This window comes from Schistocerca serialis, chromosome 7 (assembly GCF_023864345.2).
Source record: "Schistocerca serialis cubense isolate TAMUIC-IGC-003099 chromosome 7, iqSchSeri2.2, whole genome shotgun sequence".
In the NCBI taxonomy this organism is placed as follows: domain Eukaryota; kingdom Metazoa; phylum Arthropoda; class Insecta; order Orthoptera; family Acrididae; genus Schistocerca; species Schistocerca serialis.
In genome coordinates this window covers 601,821,465-601,846,800 of record NC_064644.1, presented here as the reverse complement: position 1 = coordinate 601,846,800, position 25,336 = coordinate 601,821,465, and the positions used below count along the sequence as shown (strand labels likewise).

The window sequence follows — 25,336 nt, the reverse complement described above, 5'->3', positions numbered from 1 at the left end:
GGTCGTAAATTGAATTAAGTACCTAGGAATTACAGTTAGGAACACATTTAAATTGGAAAGAACACACAGAAAATGTTGTAGGGAGGCTGAACCAAAGACTGCCTTTTATTGGCAGAATACATAGCGATGAGACTGCCTACACTACGCTTGTTCGTCCTCTCTTGGAGTACTGCTACGCGATCTGGGATCCTTATCAGACAGGATTAATGGAGTACATCGAGAAAGTTCAAAGAAGAGCAGCACGTTTTGTATTATCCCGAACTGGGGAGAGAGTGTCACGGACACGATACAGGATTTGCGATGAGCACCGCTAAAACAAACGCGTTCCTCGTCGCGGCGGAAACTTTTCACGAAATTTGAATCACCAACTTTCTTCTCCGAATACGAAAATATTTCACTGACGCCGACCTACATCGGGAGAGAGATAGAGGTGTTCGTTTTTTGCACACGCTGTTCGAAAGTGGAATAATAGAGAAGTATTGTAAAGGTGGTTCGATTAACCCTCTGCCAGACACTTGAGTGCGATTTGCAGAGTATCCATGTAGATGTAGATGGAAATGTATGGAGAGCTACGAACTACCTTCCCCATTGCTGAAAGAGAGGTTCAGAACCTGTACCTCCTGGCTATGATGAGAAATGGACTAACTGGGAGTCAATGACATCTGGATTTGGCAGATCAAAGGTTAATTTGGCATGATGGGGCTACAGTGATCAAGATGATAGTGTAACTGTGGAAAAGACCGGACTGTCCATCATATACTCCAGTGCCGTCTACATCCAGCCTCTTGCACGGAGGAAAATGCGTTGGAAGTGTCCACGTTTTAGGTAAAAGAAATATAGTCGTAACTCTGTACAATATGTGCGTCTCTGATACGAGAGTAAGAAAATAAAAGAAATCTGTACACCAGGAAAGTTTTAAATTTCACAATTATGATAATAACGAAAGGCTAAATACTCATTTCAGATCATTAGAAAGTACTCGGGTTAGTAGCCTCTAACTGCTGTTTAATTTTATACCTGAAGGTTTGGAGCACCGTGATAGGCATGAAGAGTTTTGGACGGATGAAAATAAAATGTAAGGAAATACGGAAGTCTGACGACAAGACAAGAGACGATCAGTGTAGGTGGTTACACGACACGCTGAACTACGACAGTGCACTGACCGTTCTGCGTAGCCCTGTACTGTTCGTCGTACAGGTGCCAAACACGCGCATGCGCCTTGAGCATTGCGTGAGTCGCCAGGTAGTCGCCTATTCCAGAAGCGTTCTGTCCGGGAGCAATATTGGCGCTGGCGTACCCTCTCAGGAAGACAGCCGGCTCGTTGAACGTCGTCCACCACTTCACCTGTACAGACAGGTGCTGCTAATATTTTTTTTTTAATATATGTAGGTCACTGACAATATTGAGTGGAATTTAGACTCACCCTGTCCCCAAAGTTTTCGAAAAGTATCCTGGCGTGCTCCACAAAATAATCGACAATCAACTCGTTGGGCCAACCACCAAGGTACTGCAGCGATTGAGGCATGTCCCAGTGATAGATCGTCACCTAAAAGACAGTACATCACAGAGATCAAGGCATGAAACTTCGTGATGCTTCCATCAGAATAATAACTAGCAACCAATGCTGTACAGGCTGTTCAATTGACTCTTTTATTAGAACATGTTACGCGTTTCGGGATTACACCAATCTTCAGACATCACAAACTTCAACTCCTTCCTAACCAACCAGGCGTACAACAGCCTTGACAACCCAAAGTGTCGAATAAGATATGACTGCGACACAAGCAGTATACTCTCTGCTTCAAGACGACTGGTTGGTTAGGAAGGAGTTGAAGTTCGTGATGTCTGAAGGTAGGTGTAATTCCGAAACGCGTAACATGTTCTAATAAAAGAGTCAATTCATACAATGAAGGCTTTCACGACCGGATGGTACTGTTGTTAGTAATTCTTCCGGGTTATATGGCGCTGGTCCATGGAATACTTCTATTCCTAACGTTTCGTCCAATACTACGTTGGACATCCTCAGAGGTATGGCTGGTCCTGTTGAGTGCTGCCGACTGACGAGTCGAGTGTCGGAGAGCGGCCTAAATACCGAGGAAAGTGGGCGTGGTCTAGCTTGCACATAGTAGCAGAGAGAAAACTAGTCAAAGATAAAATGTAAATATCGATAACAGTTCGTCATAGATAAAAATCACTTATCGATTCTGTAACGCCACTGTCCATATCTCGCTTAATTTCAAGGCCTCTTCTTTTCTATTAAAATTATCTTCATGCTTATAAATTTCAATAGCCTCCCTATACAGTCGTGGATAATAGTTCGTGGTAGCACTTAAAACCGTAGTTTTAGAAAACTTAACTACATGGTCACCGGACTGAAGTGCATGCTCCGCAACGGCTGATTTATCTATTTTACCCAGTCGGCAAAGACTTGTGCCCCTTTACCCTCGTATTCACACTTCTTTTCGTAGTACCAATATAGACCTTGCCACAGGCACACGGAATTTTATACTCACCGCTAGATGGTAATGGTGGCCTTCTATCTTTAACAGAACGAAGTACTTGTCCTATTTTTCTGGTAGGTTGGAATACCGGTTTCAATTTATGTTTCAGCAAAATTTTGCCGATTCGATATGTAACCTTACTAATGAAAGGTAAAGACACCGCGTTCTTCCATTGTTGTGTACCATCCTTGTCCTTTGGCCTGCAGTAATTAGGTCTTAAGACTCTATTAATTTCTTTGTTTGAGTACCCATTCTTTTCGAAGGCCTGTTTCAGATGATTCAGTTCCGTATCCAGATGTTCCGGCGTACAAATACGTTTTGCCCTGTCCACTAAACTTTTGATTACACCTCTTTTTTGTTGTGGGTGATGATTGGAGTTCTTATGTAAGTATCTATCAGTATGTGTGCTCTTCCTAAACACTTAATGTTTTAGACTGCCATCGGTCTGTCTCATGACTAACACATCGAGAAACGAAATAGTCTGATCTTTTTCCACTTCAATGGTAAACTGAATTTTAGGGTTTATACTATTAAGATAATCAAAAAATTCGTCTAAGGCTTTTTTACCGTGTGTCCAAACCATGTAAAAATTGGCAATCGCAGGGTTCAACGGGTTACCCATGGCAACACCATCCACTTGCTCATAAAACTCTTCATCCCACTGAAACTGACTAGATGTGAGGCAGTGTCTAAACAGAGCGGTCAAATCTTCAGGGAAAACTTCCGTTATTTAAACCATAACTTCTTTGACCGGAATCATAGTAAACAGAGATACAATATCAAAACTAACCAAAATGTGTTCAGGAGTCAAAGTTAGACCTTCAATTTTCTCAATAAAATGACGTGAATCCCTCACGTAAGAATCAGTCTTTCCAACGTATGGTTGTAGAAGAGTAGCTAGATACCTAGGTATTTGATAAGCAGGGGAATCAATCGCACTAACAATGGGTCTCAGAGGGAGATTTATTTTGGGAACTTTAGGTAAACCATAAAGTCTGGGACACTTAGCTTCACACCTTAGCAAAAAAATTTTACCCTTGTGTGCAATGGAAGTAGAAGAATTTATCAATGTATTAATTTTCCTCAAAATAACATACGCCGGGTCTCTTTTAAGTTTATTGTAATGTCCCGTCACTAATAGATCGAAAATATAACCCGGAAGAATCATCAACAACAAAAGAGTCAATTGAACATCTCATGACTTTATTGCGATTGTACAGCATTGGTTGCTAATTATTAACATGAAAATGATCGCAGGGATCAGAAGGGATTTTATGTCCTGTACATCATGCGCTTCCATCAGAAAGATACATTCCTTTCCGAACCTTTTTATCAAAAGCTAGTGCCCCGACGGTAGTCGCATCAGCGCAAGCCAGTGAGTCGTTCAGAGGTCCTGCACAGGACGAGCTGCCGCTGCCAGTGGAGCCGTAGGCAGCAGTGGCTGGTATAACAGGCGGTGCGCGTGGGAACGTTTGTCAAGAGATGATAACCGCACTTGTCTGATGCCTTAGAAACGCCCCAATGATAGGAGGGCATCGACTTTGCCTGTGTCTATATTTCTCGCTTCAGATCGCTATTTGGACAGTCTGCGCAGGCTTATGACGACTTACGCTACGCTCTGGACTTTGTTTCTGGCTAGGCGTTCACTGCGTGAACCACACCGTCATCGACCACATGAACGTTTGCTTCTTCCACAACTCTCTGCATCATCGGCAGTGTGAATGATCATAAACTGTGTGCTAGAAACGCCGACGAGGATATAAAAATACGACAGAGAAATATTTCATTAATAGAGTCACGTATCATTCCTAAAATTATTGAGTATAATGTTGACAGTTGAATAAAAACATATTGAAATTTTTGTAGTCCTTAACTTACGAAAGCCTTTCGGAACAAAATGGCTCTGAGCACTATGGGACTTAACATCTGAGGTCATCAGTCCCCTGGAACTTAGAACTACTTAAACTTAACTAACCTAAGGACATCACACACATCCATGCCCGAGGCAGGATTCAAGCCTGCGAACGAAGCAGTCGCGCGGTTCCGGACTGAAGCGCCTATAACCGCACGGCCACAACGGCCGGCTTTCGGAACAGAATCTCAATCTGTTCACTTAGATGTATCGCTTTCAGTTGCTAGACTGTCGAGACAATCGCTCTAGAGAAAGCGGTATGTGTTCATCAACTTGAAAATTGAAAAACTCCTTTCACCATACGTAACGCGCCGGAGTACTACCGTATTGCCTGTTAAGATAAGCCATAGGTGAAACATAAGCCCATTTAGATGGGGATTTATTTGAAAAGTTAACTTTACAAATAGATTTGCACTGATTAGGACAATGTTTCGTACTGGAGTCAGTGCCGCCTCATAACCACACAATTCGCATTTGTATCGCACACGTATCTTTCGTGGACCCATGTTTACTGGAACGCTTCTGCTTCTGTTATCATATACTATCAACTATTTCAGTTATTGCAGTTAGCATTATGATACGCCCTGTATACAAATTTTGCATGCCTCTGGCACATCTCGGCATGGCGCCCCCAGCTATTTGTGGGCCTTAAGCCGGGTCTGGACGTTTGTCACCTGAACGGTGGAAGTGAAGTTGTGAGCGACTGATATCATTAACAAAAGTCGAGTAATAGAATTACGGTGCTAGCATTTGTAATAAGAGTTTTTAATGACCAACGTAAAATTTATAGAGTATGTAGCTCTACATTGCTGAAAACTTAAAGTTTGGGAAAAGAGTCATACAAACGTTTCGAATGATCGACATTTATCCCTTCAACAAAATACATATAAAGTAGCAGCCCAGCCCTGCTATGCAATCGGAAACATTAAGTACCTACGGATGGACGACTTGTCTGGTGTAGTCGGTTGGGTTAGGTTGTTTTGGGGGAGCATACCAAACAGCGAGTTCATCGGTCTCATCGGATTAGGGAAGGAAGTCGGCCGTGCCCTTTTCAAAGGAACCATCCCGGCATTTGCCTGAAGATATTTAAGGAAATCATGGAAAACCTAAATCAGGATGACCGGATGCGGAATGGAACCGTCGTCCTCACGAATGCGAGTCCACTGTGCTAACCGCTGCGCCACCTCGCTCGGTGTCTGGTGTGGTGATAATAAATTATTGAGGGTGTAACTAAACTCCGTTTACAGACTTTGACGACTTTTAGAGGAGCCATGACGATCAGCTTTAGCATAGGAACCCATATGCGGAAACGTACCTTTTTCCCGCTACACGCAAAGTACCACAACACACTTTGCTCTGTGACTCCTGTTGCTTGCCGTTTGGCTCCACTTACAAGTAAGGCTCGATGTGACGACCACCAACGTCAAAACAAATACAGTACCTCTGTACCACGTTCTCCTACACACGATGTCAAATCACTGGTCGTCCGCCATCCGTCGCAAGCATGAACTGCGCCAGTAGCTCTTTTCCGGATGCCACAGGGTCTCGTAAATCAAGGATTTCGTGTGACCTCACAGCCAGTAGTCTAGCGGTTTCAAGTCGGGAGGACAATAAGTCGGGCCACCGCGATCTACCCACTGCTGCTCAAATCGCCCGGACGATCTCTGACTGCACGTGAAAAGTTAGGCGCTGCGCCATCGTGCTGTTTGACGCAACTGCAGTGGCACAGCTTCTGAGAGCCCATGCCGTATGCCCTCAAAGATTCGCAAGTAGGCGGTATCCGTGAGATGTGGTGGAAGAAGGTATGGCCCAGTCACACGCTTATCGAGGAACCCTACCCAAATGTTCAGACCGTATCGTTACTGAAACCCATGAAGCAAGCGCAGCATGCCGGTTTTCGTCAGCCCACACATACTGTTGCGGGAACTGAATCCACTTCCCCTGGTGAAATCGTCTTCATCCGTGAAAAGGATATGCCGTCGGAATTCGGGCTCGTCAACACGGTGGAGAAACCAATTGCAGAAGTGGGCTCGTGACACAAAATCCCGTCGCTGAATTGCCTGTGCTTCCTGAGAGAGGCACGAGTGTAACAGCTGCTCACGCAGAAAGTGCCAGGCAGTCTGGGGATCCACATTGAGTCTAGCCGCTACGTTGCTGGTACTCGTTGCTGTGTATGGAGTACAGTCTCCTCACACTGGGGTGTACGGCGATGCCGTGGACCACCGCAGTCGCACCTGCTGTTACCTAATGTACTCACCTCTGAGGCCCGCTGGTACTCTGTAGGAAAGACGGAGTGCGAAACTGTCTGGCATACAACTGGCGAACAGCCACGCCATTGCGCCGAGCTTCCTCGTACAATGACGTGCCGGCGTGTTCCACGAAAGTGTAGTTCACCACGGTCAACAGCTCCACATTAAAAAATAAATGAACTTACAGCTTGAATTCTGCAATGCAGCTAATGATTACTACTGTATAATAGTACAGTATGAACAAAGACCAGAAACACAACAGAAGGTAAGACCCACCAGGATACCCTTAAGTTGGTGGTAAGTATAGTTCATAAGGACCACAAATGACAGATAATTCCCAAGCCAAAGCCAGAAACTACATTGGTGGTAACCATACGTCCCAAGAACCATTAAAACACCACTGTTTGGTGCTATATTTCACAACAAACAGAAATACAGCTGGTGCAGCGGATTGCCAGTAGATGCCAGGAGCGTACAGAAGTGATAACACACACTCCCTTAAACGATGTAAAGAAATACATTTAGTGGGAAGTGTATGCCTCACGGCCCGCGAAAGGGTTAACTTCAGTAAGTCATTTAAGCCCGACTGGTCCTAAAATTCACCATACTCTGAGGGTAAAAAACAATTAATATACATAAAATTTTCACGTGTGTTGACTACCGTAATTTGAGATCAGGTTTATTTCATAAGTATTCGTGTATATTTACAGGTGTTTTCGAAGGACAATGTTTTCAGGAAGAGAATGCGACGGTACACGTAAACCCTTTTGACACAGATGAGCCGTAAACACTAAACAGTTATCTGTCAGCAGCATTCCACTGCCAGGGTAACATCGTCAACATTAATAAGCATTGATTGTTTATTTAGGAGGAGAAATGTCTTCAGCTGCATCAAGCAGTCTTCGAACTGAAGACCACAACAACCAAAACTACAATGCTCACTGCCGTAAATGCCATCCTTATTTTACCGGTCATGTGCGCCGTGGTCGAATGAAATTCTGGGAGAAATGCAAAAAATTTCTTCCCTGTGTACGAGAATCTTCTGCGGCATAATAACTAAACTCTGTTCGAACAGGCCTTGGAAGACCCTTATCAAAGTCGGAAATGTGATGTACGCATTTCTCCTCCTTACACGAGGCATCACAACAACGTTTCACCAGGTAACGCCGGTCAACTTTTGTTTGTGTATTTGTGTATGAGAAATCGGTTGGAACTTTCCTCATGTCAGCACGTTGTAGGTGTCGCAACCGGCGCCAACCTTGTGTGAATGCTCTGAAAAGCTAATCATTTGGGGAAAAAAAAAGAAAAGAAAAAAAGACTCTGAGCACTATGCGACTAAACTTCTGAGGTCATCAGTCGCCTAGAACTTAGAACTAATTAAACCTAAGTAACCTAAGGACATCACACACATCCATGCCCGAGGTAGGATGCGAACCTGTGACCGTAGCGGTCGCTCGGTTCCAGATTGTAGCGCCCAGAACCGCACGGCCACTCCGGCCGGCTAATCATTTGCATATCACAGCATCTTCTTCCTGTTGGTTATATTTCGCGTCTGTAGCACGTCATGTTCGTGGTGTAGCAATTTTAATGGCCAGTAGTGGTGCTCCTCAGGTTGTCTCACAAGGGCTGAGTGCACCACGCTTGCCAACAGCGCTCGGCAGACCGGGAGGTCACCCATCCAAGTGCTAGCCCAGCCCGAGAGCACTTAACTTCGGTGGTCCGACGGGAACCGGTGATACCACTGCAACAAGGCCATTGGCAAAATCCCCAACCCAGATGGGAATCGAACCCGGGACCCCGTGATCCAGAGGTAGCAACGGCGGCATAATAGCCTGGAATATTTTAATAAGTAGTTACATTGTCGCATTCTCTAAATTATATCTACAGTGTGAAACCACTGTAAAGTGCAGGAGTCATATCTTATTGTACCGGTTATTAGGACTTCTTCCCACTGAGTGCGCTTATGGAACGCGGTATCAAACACAGTGCAAACGCCTCTATCCAAGTTATTTAATTGTCCTAATGTCTTACCGATCACTACGAGAGCGATGCATAGGGGATTGTAATATATTACTAGAAACCCAAATTAAAGCTGCTTCTTGAAACATTTTAAGTGGACTTTCACGGAATACTCTGCGTCCATCTTCAAGCGTTTGGCAGTTCAGATTTTCTAGCATCTCCATCACACTCCCCCATAGGTCAAACTGCCCTTCTTTGCATATGCTCAAATATAAGGAAGGGTGATTGTCCGCTATGACTGATCAGGCGAGCTCAAGAATCTCGTAGTGTCAGAGACTTGCTCGAAGCAGAAATATGGTTACATTAATCGGGCACGTCCTAGGTTCTTCAACTTGGTTGGCCTCATATTGTGACCAGCTATTATTAACACCGTCTCCCCACAGGTCTTTTAAAATTATTGCCTTCAACCCCTCGCCTAATCCTGTGCTCCATTTCAGAACGGGCGAAGTTAGGGACTCAACACCACAACTGCGCTCTATCTGATGAGGAATAACGGAGCACCCCTGTGTAACACGGAACTGACCACTAGATGTCAGGAGACTTTGGGCAGTACTAAAAAGAGAGGGGGAGTATACAGTTGTGAGCAGAGAAGCAGTAACAACAAAATGGATCGGTCAGGATAACTCAGCGAGTTCGAACGGACTTGGCATTGGAGGTCACGTGAGTAACAAATCCCTCAGGGTCATTTCAACCCTTCTAACGCTGTCAGAGTCGACTGCTGGCGATGTGGGAACTTGAAGGAACTCTGCAATTCTAAAGGAGGGACTGCATGCTGACCAGCGCAGCGCCATCAAGAAGACGCTGACCCGTGCGCCAATGGAAAACAGAGTTCAACGCCCCCTGTCGACGCTGATTTAACCAGCCGCCCGTCGCTGGTCGACCCAGTTCGGTCGCAGTCTTCGAGAGCATCAGTACTGAGAAACAGGAACACGATACTTAAGTTTGCGTCCTGCGAGTAGTAATAGAGAAAAGACATCGAACGTAGGAGGCACAAGAAGATAAGTTTCTTTTCTTTTTAGAAATAAAGTGTTGTATTAATCAGCATGTGGTATGCACAAATGATTTTGGATTCATTTCACCGGCCACGGCTGACTCCCACAGTAGCCGACACAACAGGAATAATCACAAATAAACCAAAACCGGGCAACCATCATTCACTGACGGACAACAATCACCTAGCTTTGCGGAGGCTGATTGAACAAAAACGAGTGATCTGGTGTGATGTATCGCATTTTACCGTGTGGCAATACGATGGAGGGGTTTGGGTTTGGCGAAAGCCTGGGTAACGCTACCTCCCACGGAATGCCAACAGTGTATTATGAAGGAGACGATGTTAAGGTATGGGGCTTCCTTCGTTGTTCAGATATGGTCCTATTGTTGCCTTTAAGTAAAATCTTGTCTAAAATTAAAAAGATGTGAATACATAGTGCACCATGTTGTATTGCTTAAAGTAGAGGGACTGTTCGGAGACCGTGATGGTTTGTATCAGCATGACAGAGAAGTCTCTCATAAAACAGTATCTGTGAGGCAGTGATTGGTGAACAATAACATTCCTGAAATGGACTGCTCTGTCAGGAGTCCCGACCTGAAACCAATGGATCACCTTTGGGATGAGTTAGAACGTCGGCTTTGCTCCAGATTCCAGTATCCAGCACGACTACCGTCTCTGGTTTCAGCTGTTGAGGAAGTAAGGGATGCTTTACCTTCAGAGACATTCAGATACCTCACTAAAAGTGTCGTCAGTAGCGTTGAAGCCGTGGAATCGCGAAGACTAGATATATCCTATATTAATGTCCAGTAATACGTGTCCAGACACCTTTGATCAAATAGTGTATATTAACATAATGGTCAAGAACATACAGCCACACTTCATCAGAAAAAGCTGATCTGACTAGGCATCTCAATTGTTCAATTTAAAACAGGACTGACGAAAAAGTAGGAAAACATGTATGGTGTTGTACAGTCTGGGATATGTTGCTCAGATTGCAGAGTGGGTCTGATGTAGAATTAATGTTAAGATGAAAGTACAAAAACGAGAAAGAAAGGTAAATGTCTTCCAGAATTGCAACCTGTAACTACAGAAGAACGTAGATATGATGAGTGTAATTATATAGATCATAAAATCTTGCTGGGGAAATTAAAATGGTGTGTCATTAAATATCACCCCCTTGTATGGATGGAGTAGCATCTTAACGTAAAAATCAGAGACTCGTATTAACAAACGATACGACAGGATTAAGATTAAATTCGAAGTGGACAAGCATTAGATGTGGTGTGCTGCAAGCTTCGGTGCTTGACCCAATCCTGTTCTTGGTCTAGAATTGATATACCAGAGACATTCGACGACTCTTCAAAAGCCGTAATACACTATGTGATCAAAAGTATCCGGACACCCAGAAAAACATACGTTTTTCATATTAGGTGCATCGTGCTGCCACCTACTGCCAGGTACTGCGTATCAGCGACCTCAGCAGCCGTTAGACATCGTGAGAGAGCAGAGTGGGGCGCTCCGCGAAACTCACATCTGTTGACTGACGGAGATCGCCAACAGTTGAAGAGGGCCGTAATGTGTAACAGGCAGACGTCTATCTAGATTCTAGACCATCACACAGGAATTCCAAACTGCATCAGGATCCACTGCAAGTACTATGACAGTTAGACAGGAGGTGGATTTCATGGTTAAGCGGCTGCACATAAGCCACACATCACGCCGGTAAATATCAAACGACGCCTCGCTTGGTGTAAGGAGCGTAAACATCGGACGATTGAACAGTGGGAAAACGAACCACGGTACACGATGTGGCGATCCGATGGCAGGGTATGGATATGGCGAATTCCCGGTGGACGTCTTCTGCCAGCGTGTGCAGTGCCAACAGTAGAATTCGGAGGCGGTGGTGTTATGGTGCGGTCGTGTTTCATGGAGGGGGCTTGCACCCCTTGTTGTTTTGCGTGGCACTATCATAGCACAGGCCTACACAGATGTTTTGAGCACCTTCTTGCTTCCCACTGTTGAAGAGCAATTCGCGGATGGCGATTGCATCTTTCAACACGATCGAGCACCTGTTCATAATGTAAGACCTGTGGCGGAGTGGTTGCACGATAATAACATCCCTGTAATGGACTAGCCTGCACAGACTCCTGACCTGAATCCCATAGAACATCTGTGGGATGTTTTGGAATGGCCTCACCGACCGACATCGATACCTCTCCTCAGTGCAGCACTCCGTGAAGAATGGGCTGCCGTTCCCCAAGAAACCTTCCACCACCTGATTGAACGTATGTCTACGAGATTGGAAGCTTTCATGAAGGCTAAGGGTGGGACAAAACCATATTGAATTCCAGCAATATCGATGGAGGGCGCCACGAACTTGTAAGTCATTTTCAGCCAGGTGTCCGTATACTTTTCATCACATAGTGTATATGCTGATGACAAAAGCGTGACCGATAAATGGCCGAAACATATTCACACCAGACGCAGCCTGTAAAATAATGGGACAGGGTTACAACTCGTTCACAGGTAACAGTTTAAGCCTTAATCTTACTAAAATGCATATTATGCAATTGCTAAGAAATAAAAATGATTTAAAGGTACCGGAAGCAAAGATCAATGAGCATACTATGGACGAATCTCAGTGTGTAAAGTTCCTGGGCATCCAGATGGATAATTAAATGAGCTGACACAAACATGTGGATAAGTTAATCAAAAAACTCAATGCTGCCGGTTTTGCACTCAGAAATTTCACTCACCGTGTTGCTTTGCACACAGGATGCTAGCATACTTTCACTCAGTTCTGCTCTATAGTATAATATTTTGGAGCATTGCATCTAAGCTGGAAAAAAGAATTTATTTTACAGAAGTGTGCAGTATTACGTAAGGTTGGAAACAGAACTCTTGTACTAGCCTCTTCGGGGATGTAGAGATTCTTAAATTTGTATGCCAATACTCCCTAAAGGCGTTTGTGATTAATTAGCACGAATTCAGTAGTCCACAACCACAATCCTAGAAATACGCCGGTGTGCAAAACTTAAGGACGAAAGTAAGTTCCACATGACATATCACTGCCAAGTAACGCAGCTCAATGAAACTTGGACCGTACGTCGAAGGACCTGCTACAGTGCAGTGCAGTACAGATGGTGACTGACAGAAATACCTAATGAGACGAACAGAGACGGCACTTTTATTCAAAGGCAGTTATTACACCAAAGTCACTGCGATTTATGATGGTCCCCTGAGCATCACAAAAGGTAGGATATTGCATAGTGTGTATTCACGACTGTCGGTGATGCACGCTGTGCAACATCCTCTCGTGCTGGCCACAAGGTCGATATAGAGTTCTTGTGGCAGTGTATTCCATTCGCTGTAGAGTTCTTGTGGCAGTGAGTTCCAAATGATTCAAATGACTCTGAGCACTATGGGACTTAACTTCTGAGGTCATAGAAATACTTAAACCTAACTAACCTAAGGACATCACACACACATCCATGCCCGAGGCAGGATTCTAACCTGCGTCCGTAGCGGTCTCGCGGTTCCATACTGTAGCGCCTAGAACCGCTCGGCCACCCCGGCCGACAGTTGAAACGTCCCCTTTTGAAAAATTATACAAGACTGTGCTTAAACTGACACACAATATTTTTAGCGCAACGCAATCTGACTTTCAATAATCCCTACAAAAGAATGGCCCTGACTAACATTAACCTATACCTTTCACAAATCACTTACCTCACAAAAATCTTCGTTACTCGAACTACTGCAATACAGCGAGCGCCACTACCGCCAGCTAAATAAAAGATTTTAACTACTGAAGGCACTAACTACTGATAGGCATAGTTAGCAAATGAAAGATTTTGATAGAGAACAAATGATGTATTTACCTTAATAGTCATAATATATATAGCGGTTCATGACATCCAGTCTTACAAATTTCAAAACTTCGCCATCTCTCTCCCCACATCCACCACTGCTGGCGGCTCACCTCCAACTGCGCAACGCTATGCGCTGTTCACATCCAGCTGCCCAACACTACAATGGCAGACAACAATGCAAACTAGCCACAGACTGCACACAGCACAGCCAGTGATTTTCATACAGAGCGCTACGTAGCGTTACCAATAAGAAAACCTAAACAGCCTACTTACACAGTGAGTTCCATTCATTGTAGAGTTGTTGTGGCAGTGAGTTCCAATCATTATAGAGTTCTTGTGGCCGTAAATTCCGTTCATTATAGAGTTCTTGTGGCAGTAAGTTCCATTGATTATAGAGTTCTTGTGGCAGTAATAGAGTTCCATTGATTATAGAGTTCTTGTGGCAGTGTGTTCCATTGATTATTTTGTTGCGGCAGTGAGTTCTGTTCATTATAGAGTTGTTGTGGCAGTGATTTCCGTTCATTATAGAGTTGTTGTGGCAATGATTTCCGTTCATTATAGAGTTGTTGTGGCAGTGTGTTCCATTGATTATAGAGTTCTTGTGGCAGTAATAGAGTTCCATTGATTATAGAGTTCTTGTGGCAGTGTGTTCCATTGATTATTTTGTTGCGGCAGTGAGTTCTGTTCATTATAGAGTTGTTGTGGCAGTGTGTTCCATTCATTATAGAGTTGTTGTGGCAGTGTGTTCCATTCATTAAGGAGTGCGGTTTGTGAACCGCTGGATAGTCCGGTGGTGCTTGTGGACGTTCTGCAATATGTGTCCCCATGGTTGTACGTGCTGGCAGGCCAGTCCATTCGCCAAATACCCTCTCGTTGCAAGAGCTCCTTCACCTGCGCGGCTTGATGCGGTCGCGATTTCTCGTTGTCAGCTACAAAAATGAAGTCAGGACCGAATACGGCCCTAAAAAGATGCAGATGGTGAAGGAGTATAGTGGCACAATAATGTCGATTGGTGGGTGTACAGCATACAAATATTTGCGACGGTGCCAAAAGCGTATGCACCGTACCAACGGGGAGTGTGATCATTCTCGGATGAGAGCAGATTCAGGCTGCGTAGTGATTCTGGACGTACCCTCATAGTACGAAACGCACGCAGAAATATTGTCGAACGTCATCGTTTTGATGATTCAGGTGTTACAGGGTGAGGAGGCATAATGTTGAGTCGGTGTACTGACCTTGAGACGTTTGGACACAGTACAGTCACTGATCAACGTCATTGTGGCACTATACGTCTTCCCCGTGTGAGTCTTTTCAGGGCTGTATCTGGCCCTGTCTTTATTTTTTATTGATGGCAATGCGCGACTGCATCGAACATACATACATAGGTAAATGGCTCAAATGGCTCTGAGCACTCTAGACTGAAGCGCCTAGAACCGCTCGGTCACTCCGGCCGGCCATAGACAAAGGATTTGGCGGACAGGGTGGGCAGCAATCTGCGGTTGTTTGCTGATAATGCCGTGGTGTACGGTAAGGTTTCGAAGTTGGGTGACTGTAGGAAGACGCAAGACGACTTGACAATATTTCCAGTTGGTGTGACGAATGGCAGCTAACCCTAAATGTGGAAAAATGTGAGTTAACGCGGATGATTAGGAAGAACAAACCTGTAATGTTCGGATACAGTATTGCTAGTATCCTGCTTGACACACTCAAGTCGTTTAAGTATCTGGGTGTTACGTTTGCGACGGAACTGTTTCTCAGTTTCACTGTCACTGAAGCAAGCTGCAAATTGATATTCCCCACCTCAGTTCGGCGTCTGCTCAGTGTCCCTTCACTCTGCAACGTAGATACTTACAAGGTGATGAAAAAGCAGCCTTGATGAAAACAGAACCTAATATCTACAATTACAGAAGCCGCGTAAATCTCGTTACGATTCTTCCTGTAAATATTCATAATAAATTTTCGGTTGGAAAACGGTGTCCTGATCTTCATTGAAAGTTCCGTTAACTGGTAAAAGTAGCTTTTATTTTCTTTGTTTAAACATGTGTCATCAGCTCACATTTAGTATGCAAAACTGCGATTATAAGTTCCCAGTTTATGTCACACGTAAAGCAGCCATAATTCTCCAAAGTCGATTCCGAGAATAATCACGAGAATATAGAGTCACTTTCTACACATAACGTTTATTTATTACATAAGTCATTGTGTGGATTTCTTTCACAAAGATTGCTCGCCAAATATATTCTGTAGTAGCACACAGAACATAACCACGCCGAATTTTCCTAGTCTAACAAGTCACACGGGTATATCTCCCGAAAAAAATATCCCATGACTCTCAATCTTTTACAAAATGTTCGTAGCAACAAAAGCTACCATTACAAATCCATCTGAACGCGAAGGACCAAGCATTTCTTCATCTTACGCATTTTACGGACGGACACATTTAAAATGACCTTCGCGTCTGAAAAGCTAGTCCACGACTCTCTCAATGCCGTTTTTCACAGCGCATATACTACTTGATAGAGCGCGGGAAAGACTTCGCTCTGATTGGTTGATCAAATGAACAGCCAATCAGATCAATCTTTCAAGATCAGCCGGCCGAAGTGGCCGAGCGGTTCTAGGCGCTTCAGTCTGGAACCGCGCGACTGCTACGGTCGCAGGTTCGAATCCTGCCTCATGCATGGATGTGTGTGATGTCCGTAGGTTTGTTAGGTTTAAGTAGTTATAAGTTCTAGGGGACTGATGACCTCAGATGTTAAGTGCCATAGTGCTCAGAGCCATTTTTTTTAAGATCATATTCGTACCTAAACTGTTCTGAGCCAATCACTGCATCAGATTCATTGGCGTCGCTTCGACAAGCAAATTATTACTATAATGTTTATTAATTGAAACTAAATGAAAATTAATCTTGAAATAAATTTAGGAAAACATTACTCTACAAATAACTATTTTGGCTGCCTTCTTACAAAAACAAGTACGCTTGTACATTCGTCATCAGCAATGTGGGTACGAACATCTTTGACACACTGTAATTGCGTAATGCATTATATAAAATTAATCCTTAAATTTGTGGCACATACACACTCCCACTCACTCTCATTTACTCCCACAACGACATAAGACACAAATAATAATTTTGTCTGAATTTTATATTACGAAAATGAAAATTAAAGTTTTGATATGAAAATCTCAATTAATTCTGCACTCTGAGAGTTCTGTTTATGTTATCAAATAATATCAAAAGATAACTATTACAGTTCCTAACTGAATTTAATTCCCTAAGTGTCGATTTTTGGTAATTTAAGGTAATTTTCTCTAATTCTGAAAATACCCCAGCCAGAAAGCTGAGTTTTGGAACCAGCTGCTTTTTAGTAACAAAAGGCTACATATTACGTTTTATCAAAATTGAATAATATTTAGTATTTTTTATTTAGATTCTTAGGGGCTTGAATATTCTGTCGCAGGAACTGACAGAAGTAGCACTTCCCAAGGCCGCGCTAGGGACAGGTGCGAGTGAATCACGCCGAGGTACAAGCGGCTGTGACCGCCACCGAATCCAAAGCTACGACCCCCTACTGCATTGAAACACTGCTGCGGACTGACTCGCGACGTTACACGCTGCAAAGCGATGTCAGGTGGAACGAGCATGGGAGAACTGTGTTAGGAAAGACGAATGGTCGACTTCGGTTTATTGGCAGAATTTTAGAAAAGAGTGGTTCACCTATAAAGGAGACCGCATATAGGAAGCTCGTGCGATCTGATCTTGAGTTTTTGGGATCCGTAACAGATCGGATTGAACGAAGACATCGAAGCAGTTCAGAGATGGGCTGCTGGATTTGTTACCGGTAGGTTCAAGCAACGCGTAAGTGTCACGCAGATGCTTCGCGAGCTCACGCGGGAATCTCTGAAGGGAAGGCGACGTTCTCTTCGAGAAACACTGTTGAGAAAATTTAGAGAACCGCACTTGAAGCTGACTGCCGAACGGTTCTACTGCCGCCAACATACGTTGCGCATAAAGACCACGAAGATAAGATACGATAAATTAGGGCTCCTACGGAGGAATATAGGCAGTCGTTTTTCTCTCGTTCTATTTGCGAGCCGAACAGGAAAGAAATTGACTAGCAGTGGTACAAGCTACCCTCCGCCACGCACCGTACGGTGGCTTGCCCAGTGTCTACGTACATGTAGATATACGTGTGGAAGGGCGCAGATCGTGGATTCGTAGAACGAGAGGATATTCGGCGAATGGACTCTCCTGTCCGTTACCCCGACTTAAACCCCATCGAGTGAGCGTGGGCTGCTCTGGCGAGACGTACCGCAGATCTCCCTCAGGCACGGGCGACCGTCCAGCAGTCGTTAACCTCACTGCTGGAGGAGTGGGACGCCCCAATGAGAACTCACTACCAGACACGTGCCCTGCACGGCAGCACGTTCCAGAGTACGCACTGTCGTCCGTGGCGACCACAGAGCCTATGAAGAACCGTGGCCTGTCTTTTGCAATGTCGAGGGAACCACCACGAACAACGGTGACTTCAGTGTAATTACCGTCTGTGAATAAAACTGTCATCTCTGTTCGTTTTATTGCAAATTTCCTTCAGTTACTGTCTGCACTGTACTGTAGCAAGTCTTTAGACTTGTGGTCCGAGCTTCATCGACCTATGTTACGTGGAAATGACTCATCATGCGGAAGTTCCTTTCGTTCTTAAGTTTCGGGCACCAGTCTAGAAATAACTTCCTCTCTTTGTTTCAAAAATGGAGCTTTATATTCTGTTTCAAAAATCTGTAACAGATTGGCAATGAACATCAGGCAGGAAACTGAAATTCTCCAAATCTTAAAAAACAAAGTACAAGAATCCCTCATGATAACTCCTTTTATAATATTTGAGAATACCTGGGCTAAAGAATCTAAATTCCACGTAATTCTAATGTTTCTACTAAATATAATGACTTACATAATATAGACACAGTAGTTGTTTAAAGTTACATAAATGCTATGTCCGAAGTATTAGATTAAGCAGCGGTATATATATATATATATATATATATATATATATATATATATATATATATATATATATAAGTTGCATGGGACAATGGGACAATGGGGCCCATAATATGACGTTGGCTTTTTGTTGCTAGGTGGGGTCGCTTCACAAATATGAAGCTCAACTTTGTTTTTTCAAATGGTATGCTATAGTTTGGTACTTATTTTCTGATAGCGGCTATCGAGACAATCCAATGGTGTGTAACAGTAAGGTATTTGAAGACGAACGAAGGTCACAAAGGTGGCATGAACGTCCATTTACAGAAGGTGTTCGAAGTGATGGCCAATGGTATCAATGCAGTGCTACAATCTTCTTATCATCGATTGAGTCGTATTCCTTATCACATCGGCACTTATCGCAGCACATGCGCCGACAATTTTCTCTCGCATATCTTCACGTGTAAATGGAACGTCTTTATAAACAATCTCTTTTACGAATCCCCACAAGAAAAAATCCAGGGGCGTCAAGTCTGATGAACGAGCCGACCACGACACATCTCCTCTGTGTCCAATCCAACGATTTGGGAATTGTCTCTGCAACTCATTTCTAGCCATCAGCGAAATATGAGCCGGACACCCATCGTGTTGATGCCACATTCTGTTCCTTCTTCCTGAAGGTATTTCTTCGAATAACAGACCTAACGTTTCTTGCAGGAAAGTGATGTACTTCCTATCATTAAGATTTCCTTCGACTAAATAGCGGCCTATAACCTGTCGTCCAGGATCCCACACCATACATTCACCGACAACGGTTTTTGGTATGCAACTTGCCGCAGCCAACATTGATTTTCAGTTGCCCAATAATGCATGTTATGCAAGATCACATTTCCATGCTTCGTGAATGTAACCTCGTCAGTAAATAAAATAAAATCAATAAATGTGTCGTCCCTCTGAATCTGAAGTTGAGCCCATCGGCAGAATTCAATGCGACGCATACAATCCGTACCACTTAATTCTTGGTGGAGACTGATATGGTAAGGATGATATTTATGGCTCATGCCACATTCCCTCGCGATTTGACGCTAACTAACACGAGGATCTCTAACCACAAGGACAAGAGTACCAATATCCGTTTCCTCGTTAGTAACTTTCCTTTGCCGGATATGTTTCCGATGCATTAAAGATCCAGTTGTTCTCAATTTATCATACACTTATTTAAATCTACGACGTGTAGGGTGAGTACGTTGAGAATGTCTTTCAGCGATAAGTTCCTGACTCTCACTGAATTTTGTTGGCATTCACCGTAAATGAGAAGCATATCGACTTGTTCTTCGAAGGAATGCATCATTCACATTCGCTTGATTCGACGATATCAGTCTTACCGTTCCTATTAGTGTTGTATTACGAAACCGTCGAATGGTGTTCACATGTCAATGGCAAATAGATACGCCGTATTTGACGAATATTTGCTATTTCCACGATATACGCAAGAGAATTGTCCACATCATTAGATTCGTCTCGATAGCGGCTATCAGAAAATAAGTACCAAACTATAGCAGCCCACTTAAAAAAAAAATTCACCTTCATGTCTCTGAAGCGACTCCACCTAAAAAAAAAAAAAAAAAAAAAAAAAAAAAAAAAAAAAAACAACGTCATATCATGGCCCCCGTTGTCCCTTGCAATTTTTGTCTCACAAACTTTTCAGCTACTATCATACTTGTGACTAATTACCATAGGTATCAATTCGAGTAGATCAGAGCTAGTCATAATTTGTTGTTAATATATTTTACAGAGGTAGCCAGTAGTTTTAGCTTTTACCTATTACTGTGTACGTTGATCCTTTCCACATTCCTGAAGGCTCTCCTTCATTACGGGATTTACGGAACATGATGTGTGAATGGAAGAATGAATTAATGAAATGCACGAACAACCTTCAAACGATTGCACTTCTAGACTATCCTGTTTGAAGTGACTCACCAGAGGCTGTATTCCGTTGGCGAGCAGCTCGTTGATGAGGTTGTTGTAGTAGTCGATGCCTGCCTGGTTGATGACGTCAAGGTCCCCAGTAGGTAGGATGCGTGGCCAGGAAATCGAGAATCGGTACACGTCCGCCTATTGGATAACAGTGTGTAAAGAGCAAGTATCAGCAACGTCAAATGTTTGTATATGTGCATTAATACAAGGCTCTTGCTTGTTTATTTCTTTCATGTCCTGAAGACTTGCCTGTTAGGCAATAATAGTCTGTATTATATATTAGTATGAATCCAAAAGAGAGTAATGATATGCCGGTACAGATCTCTGAATGCTCTTAAACTGTTCTTCGTCGTCTGACTCGTATACTGTGCGGCAGTGAGAAAAGAAATTTTGAAACTTGTTCCGAAGCGATATTCAGCCGGTAATGATTCTAGAAGCCAACAGACTACAAAAATATGTATAAAAGACACGATGTGTCGCAGCTTTTGTATTTTATTTTAACCAGAATAAAATTTCACTCTGCAGCGGAGTGTGCGCTGATATGGAACTTCCTGGCAGATTCAAACTGAGTGCCGGACCGAGACTCGAACTCGGGACCTTTGCCTTTAGCTGACAAGTGTTCTACCATCTTTCTTATTATATTTTAGATTGTATCAGCATGTAACTGGAAATACTGTGTGAATCGATTTTTCGCATCTGTTGTTGGAATTTCGTTCCGAAGAGATGTGATACATCCTTACCGTTTTTATGCAGTACGTTCAACAATCACTACGAGCAAGGAGCCATTCATATACTTTTGACATTGATGAAGTAAGAGGCATAGCTAGTTAGAACGACGTCTTTTATCTCTTATGGCAAATTAGTCACAACCCTTTAATCTTTCCTGTTGGTACAACTTGGTCTTTACATTGAGATCATTTATGTGGTTTTGGTAGTACCTTTGAGTAACATGCAAGCAAGCCGCGGACTACCAGGACACGCGAACCGCAACGGTTGACGTTTACGCTGCTATTACTCGAGCACGTAACCAGGCTTGCCTATGTTTAACCTCTGTGGATACCAGATCCTCTCGTATTTGTCATCTGATGAATTCAGTGTTTCGTTTACGAACAACATAAAGGTCTTACGGTTCGTGCCGCACGCAGTAAGATTACAATTTTTCTTAATTCAAAGAAATAGGAGAATGCCCAGAAGACGAACTCTATCGTCTGCTTGCTAAAAATTTTTCTGTGTTTCCCTGCTGTAGTTTTATTAGGTTCTGTGTTTGGTGTCTCCATAATTTAATAATCAACAGCTCAAATTTCAGTCCTGCATAATATTCACTGTGTGGCCAAAATCTTGTTTGTCTCCTCCAATTTTGGGTAACCAATTGTTCTTAACTATCACTCAGGTGAAAATCTGAATTATTCAAGTTAGTCTAGATCTGTATATGAAATATAACGTACAATGCTTTCCACAATTTACGGTTCTAAGATATAAAATATTGAGGAACGCAAATAACAACTGAACGGGTCATGGATGATGATCTGTTTCACTTCAGAGAAGATAGAATTCAATAAAAATTCAAGTGCGGATGTGTCAGTATCATGAATCGTCCACAGTAACACGTAATATGAAGGTAGCATGAGTTTCCCAGATAATTCACTAATATTTCTAGGGTATGAGCAACCATTTTTTATTATTTCACACCTATTTACAGTTTTATATAATTTTGGCACATTGCAAAACGAGATGTAGGCATGCTATATGAACTTCGTTAATAATTTGTTTAATTCTGCATTTAATGAGAGGTCACAAAATTATTGCAATAATTTTCCTTTTTTTTGAGGATGAATAACTAGTACATATTTTCTGCTGATTTTTGTTCATTTCTAACTAGTTTTCGAATTATTGGGCCATCTGCAGGAAACAACTAACTACGCTGTGGAAGGGAGACTAGTTCTTCAATAAACAAACATTATAAGCAAAGATACAATCCTCTTGCACAGTATCAAGCGAACCAACCTTTTTTTTTAACTTTGAAATCAAACTTTACGCATTGGACAATACGAAGCGCAGTACATAATTAAACAACAAGATATTACAGTATTACAGTATAATATGGTTATAACGCTAAAGTTTGAGACATTGGTCAAGAAACTGTCAAAATGAACACTCTTCTTTAATGTTGTTCACAAAATAAGCTTTTAACGTCATAAATTACAATTTACGATATGGACAATAATTAACACGATATTACAGAATTACAGCTTATGTGGTTAGGCTGCGAAAGAATCCACAAATAAGATAACTTTCTCTGTTTATTAGTATGAGTCATTAGCTTTAAATTTGATTGTTGGTCAATGTGTAAGTATCTAACTTGGTTTCAGTAGTGTTTAACGTCACAGACATGATGTAAGGGTGAGCTGTAGGGCGTATAGAATCTTTACCTTTTCTTCTGTGTTTTCGTCTTTGGCCAGTGTTGGTGAGTGTCCTTTTGTCGAGTGGCTGTGCGACCAATTGAAGTAAATGTATTAAAATTTCAGTGTGCTTGGAATAGTTTTGTAAGTGTGAGTTCCATACTTAAACTTTTCACCGGAGTTACATTATTCGACTGTGTTCTCTGTGACTGATTTTTCCCAACTATACAAATTTTAACACTTTCGATACTGATACGGAGCCCGAGTCTCAAGGCATGACATATCCATTTATTACTTCTTTGCTAATAACTGCACTCGCAACACATTTTGCAGATACTGTGCACATACACTACTGAATGTACGAAATCGCTTCCCACGAAACTTCTGAAGCGTAATCTAAACATCCTGCCAACAAAATACCCGTCCACATGTTGTCGATATTGCTTCGGCTACCTTTCGGAAGTTTCATTCAGCCACGCTGCGACAGTTACAGACTCAACAAACGCGGAGTTCAACACAGTTATGTGAGCATTTTAATTGAGAGAGACTATAAATTGTGTGTAATTACAATTCATGAGTGTAGATGCTTGCGTTCATGTATCATGTCACGAGATGAGCAGCCAAAAAAACTGTTAAGCGTACACTCACGAAAACGATCGCCCGCATCGTGCGAGTGAACCAATGTTAACTTCAAGTAACACCAGATAACGTGGCCCGGGTCTGGGGTAGCTGAGGGGGGGGGGGGGGCAATTTCAGGAGGCGACAAATTCATATTCTGGGAGAAATGAACAGTCTTTCACAAGGCGCCTACTATCCAGAGGACGTTGGCCTATCGATTATTCATATCATTTTGAAATGCATCCCTGTTGGTTTTTTAATATTTTTGAACACATTCTAAGTTGATTTGTCAACGGATCACAAGTTGATTTTTTCCATGCACAGTATAGGCCTTGGTTCAAGAGTCATAAAGAAGGTTGTATATATGGAAGAAGCCTGGAGATACTGACAAGTTTCAGATAGATTATATAATGGTAAGACAGAGATTTAGGAACCAGGTTTTAAATTGTAAGACATTTCCAGGGGCAGATGTAACCCGGTTTTAAATAATAACACATTTCCAGTGGCAGATGTGGACTCTGACCACAATCTATTGGTTATGAACTGTAGATTAAAACTGAAGAAACTGCAAAAAGGTGGGAATTTAAGGAGATGGGACCTGGATAAACTGACTAAACCAGAGGCTGTACAGAGTTTCAGGGAGAGCATAAGGGAACAATTGACAGGAATGAGGGAAAGAAATACAATAGAAGAAGAATGGGTAGCTCTGAGGAATGAAGTAGTGAAGGCAGCAGAGGATAAAGTAGGTAAAAAGACGAGATCTAGTAGAAATCCTTGGCTAACAGAAGAAATATTGAATTTAATTGATGAAAGGAGAAAATATAAAAATGCAGTAAATGAAGCAGGCAAAAAGGAATACAAACGTCTCAAAAATGAGATCGACAGGAAGTGCAAAATGGCTAAGCAGGGATGGCCAGAGGAAAAATGTAAGGATGTAGAGGCTTGTCTCATTAGGGGTAAGATAGATACTGCCTACAGGAAAATTAAAGAGACCTTTGGAGAGAAGAGAACCACTTTTATGAATATCAAGAGCTCAGATGGCAACCCAGTTCTAAGCAAAGAAGGGAAAGCAGAAAGGTGGAAGGAGTATATAGAGGGTTTATACAAGGGCGATGTACTTGAGGACAATATTATGGAAATGGAAGAGGATGTAGATGAAGATGAAATGGGAGATAAGATACTGCGTGAAGAGTTTGACAGAGCACTGAAAGACCTGAGTCAAAACAAGGCCCCAGGAGTAGACAACATTCCATTAGAACTACTGATGGCCTCAGGAGAGCCAGTCATGACAAAACTCTACCATCTGGTGAGCACGATGTATGAGACAGGCGAAATACCCTCAGACTTTAAGAAGAATATAATAATTCCAATCCCAAAGAAAGCAGGTGTTGACAGATGTGAAAGTTACCGAACTATCAGTTTAATAAGTCACAGCTGCAAAATACTAACGCGAATTCTTTACAGACGAATGCAAAAACTGATAGAAGTCGACCTCGGGGAAGATCAGTTTGGATTCCGTAGAAATACTGGAACACGTGAGGCAATACTGAACGTACGACTTATCTTAGAAGCTAGATTAAGAAAAGGCAAACCTATGTTTCTAGCATTTGTAGACTTGGAGAAAGCTTTTGACAATGTTGACTGGAATTATCTCTTTCAAATTCTGAAGATGGCAGGGTAAAATACAGGGAGCGAAAGACTATTTACAATTTCTACAGAAAGCAGATGGCAGTTATAAGAGTCGAGGGACACGAAAGGGAAGCAGTGGTTGGGAAGGGAGTGAGACAGGGTTGTAGCCTCTCCCCGATGTTACTCAATCT

General features: G+C 42.7%; 1 protein-coding gene across 1 annotated transcript in view; it reads right to left on the bottom strand.

Annotated features, from left to right (window-relative positions):
* LOC126413285 (myrosinase 1-like) overlaps nt 1-25,336 on the bottom strand; it is a 100,150-nt gene that overhangs the window by 55,143 nt on the left and 19,671 nt on the right. Inside the window, exons 3-5 of the mRNA XM_050083186.1 lie at nt 20,503-20,637; nt 1,424-1,546; nt 1,164-1,344 (exon numbers count right to left, since the gene is read on the bottom strand). Of these exons, the coding sequence (XP_049939143.1) occupies nt 1,164-1,344; nt 1,424-1,546; nt 20,503-20,637 (439 nt within the window). The remainder of the gene's footprint in view (nt 1-1,163; nt 1,345-1,423; nt 1,547-20,502; nt 20,638-25,336) is intronic.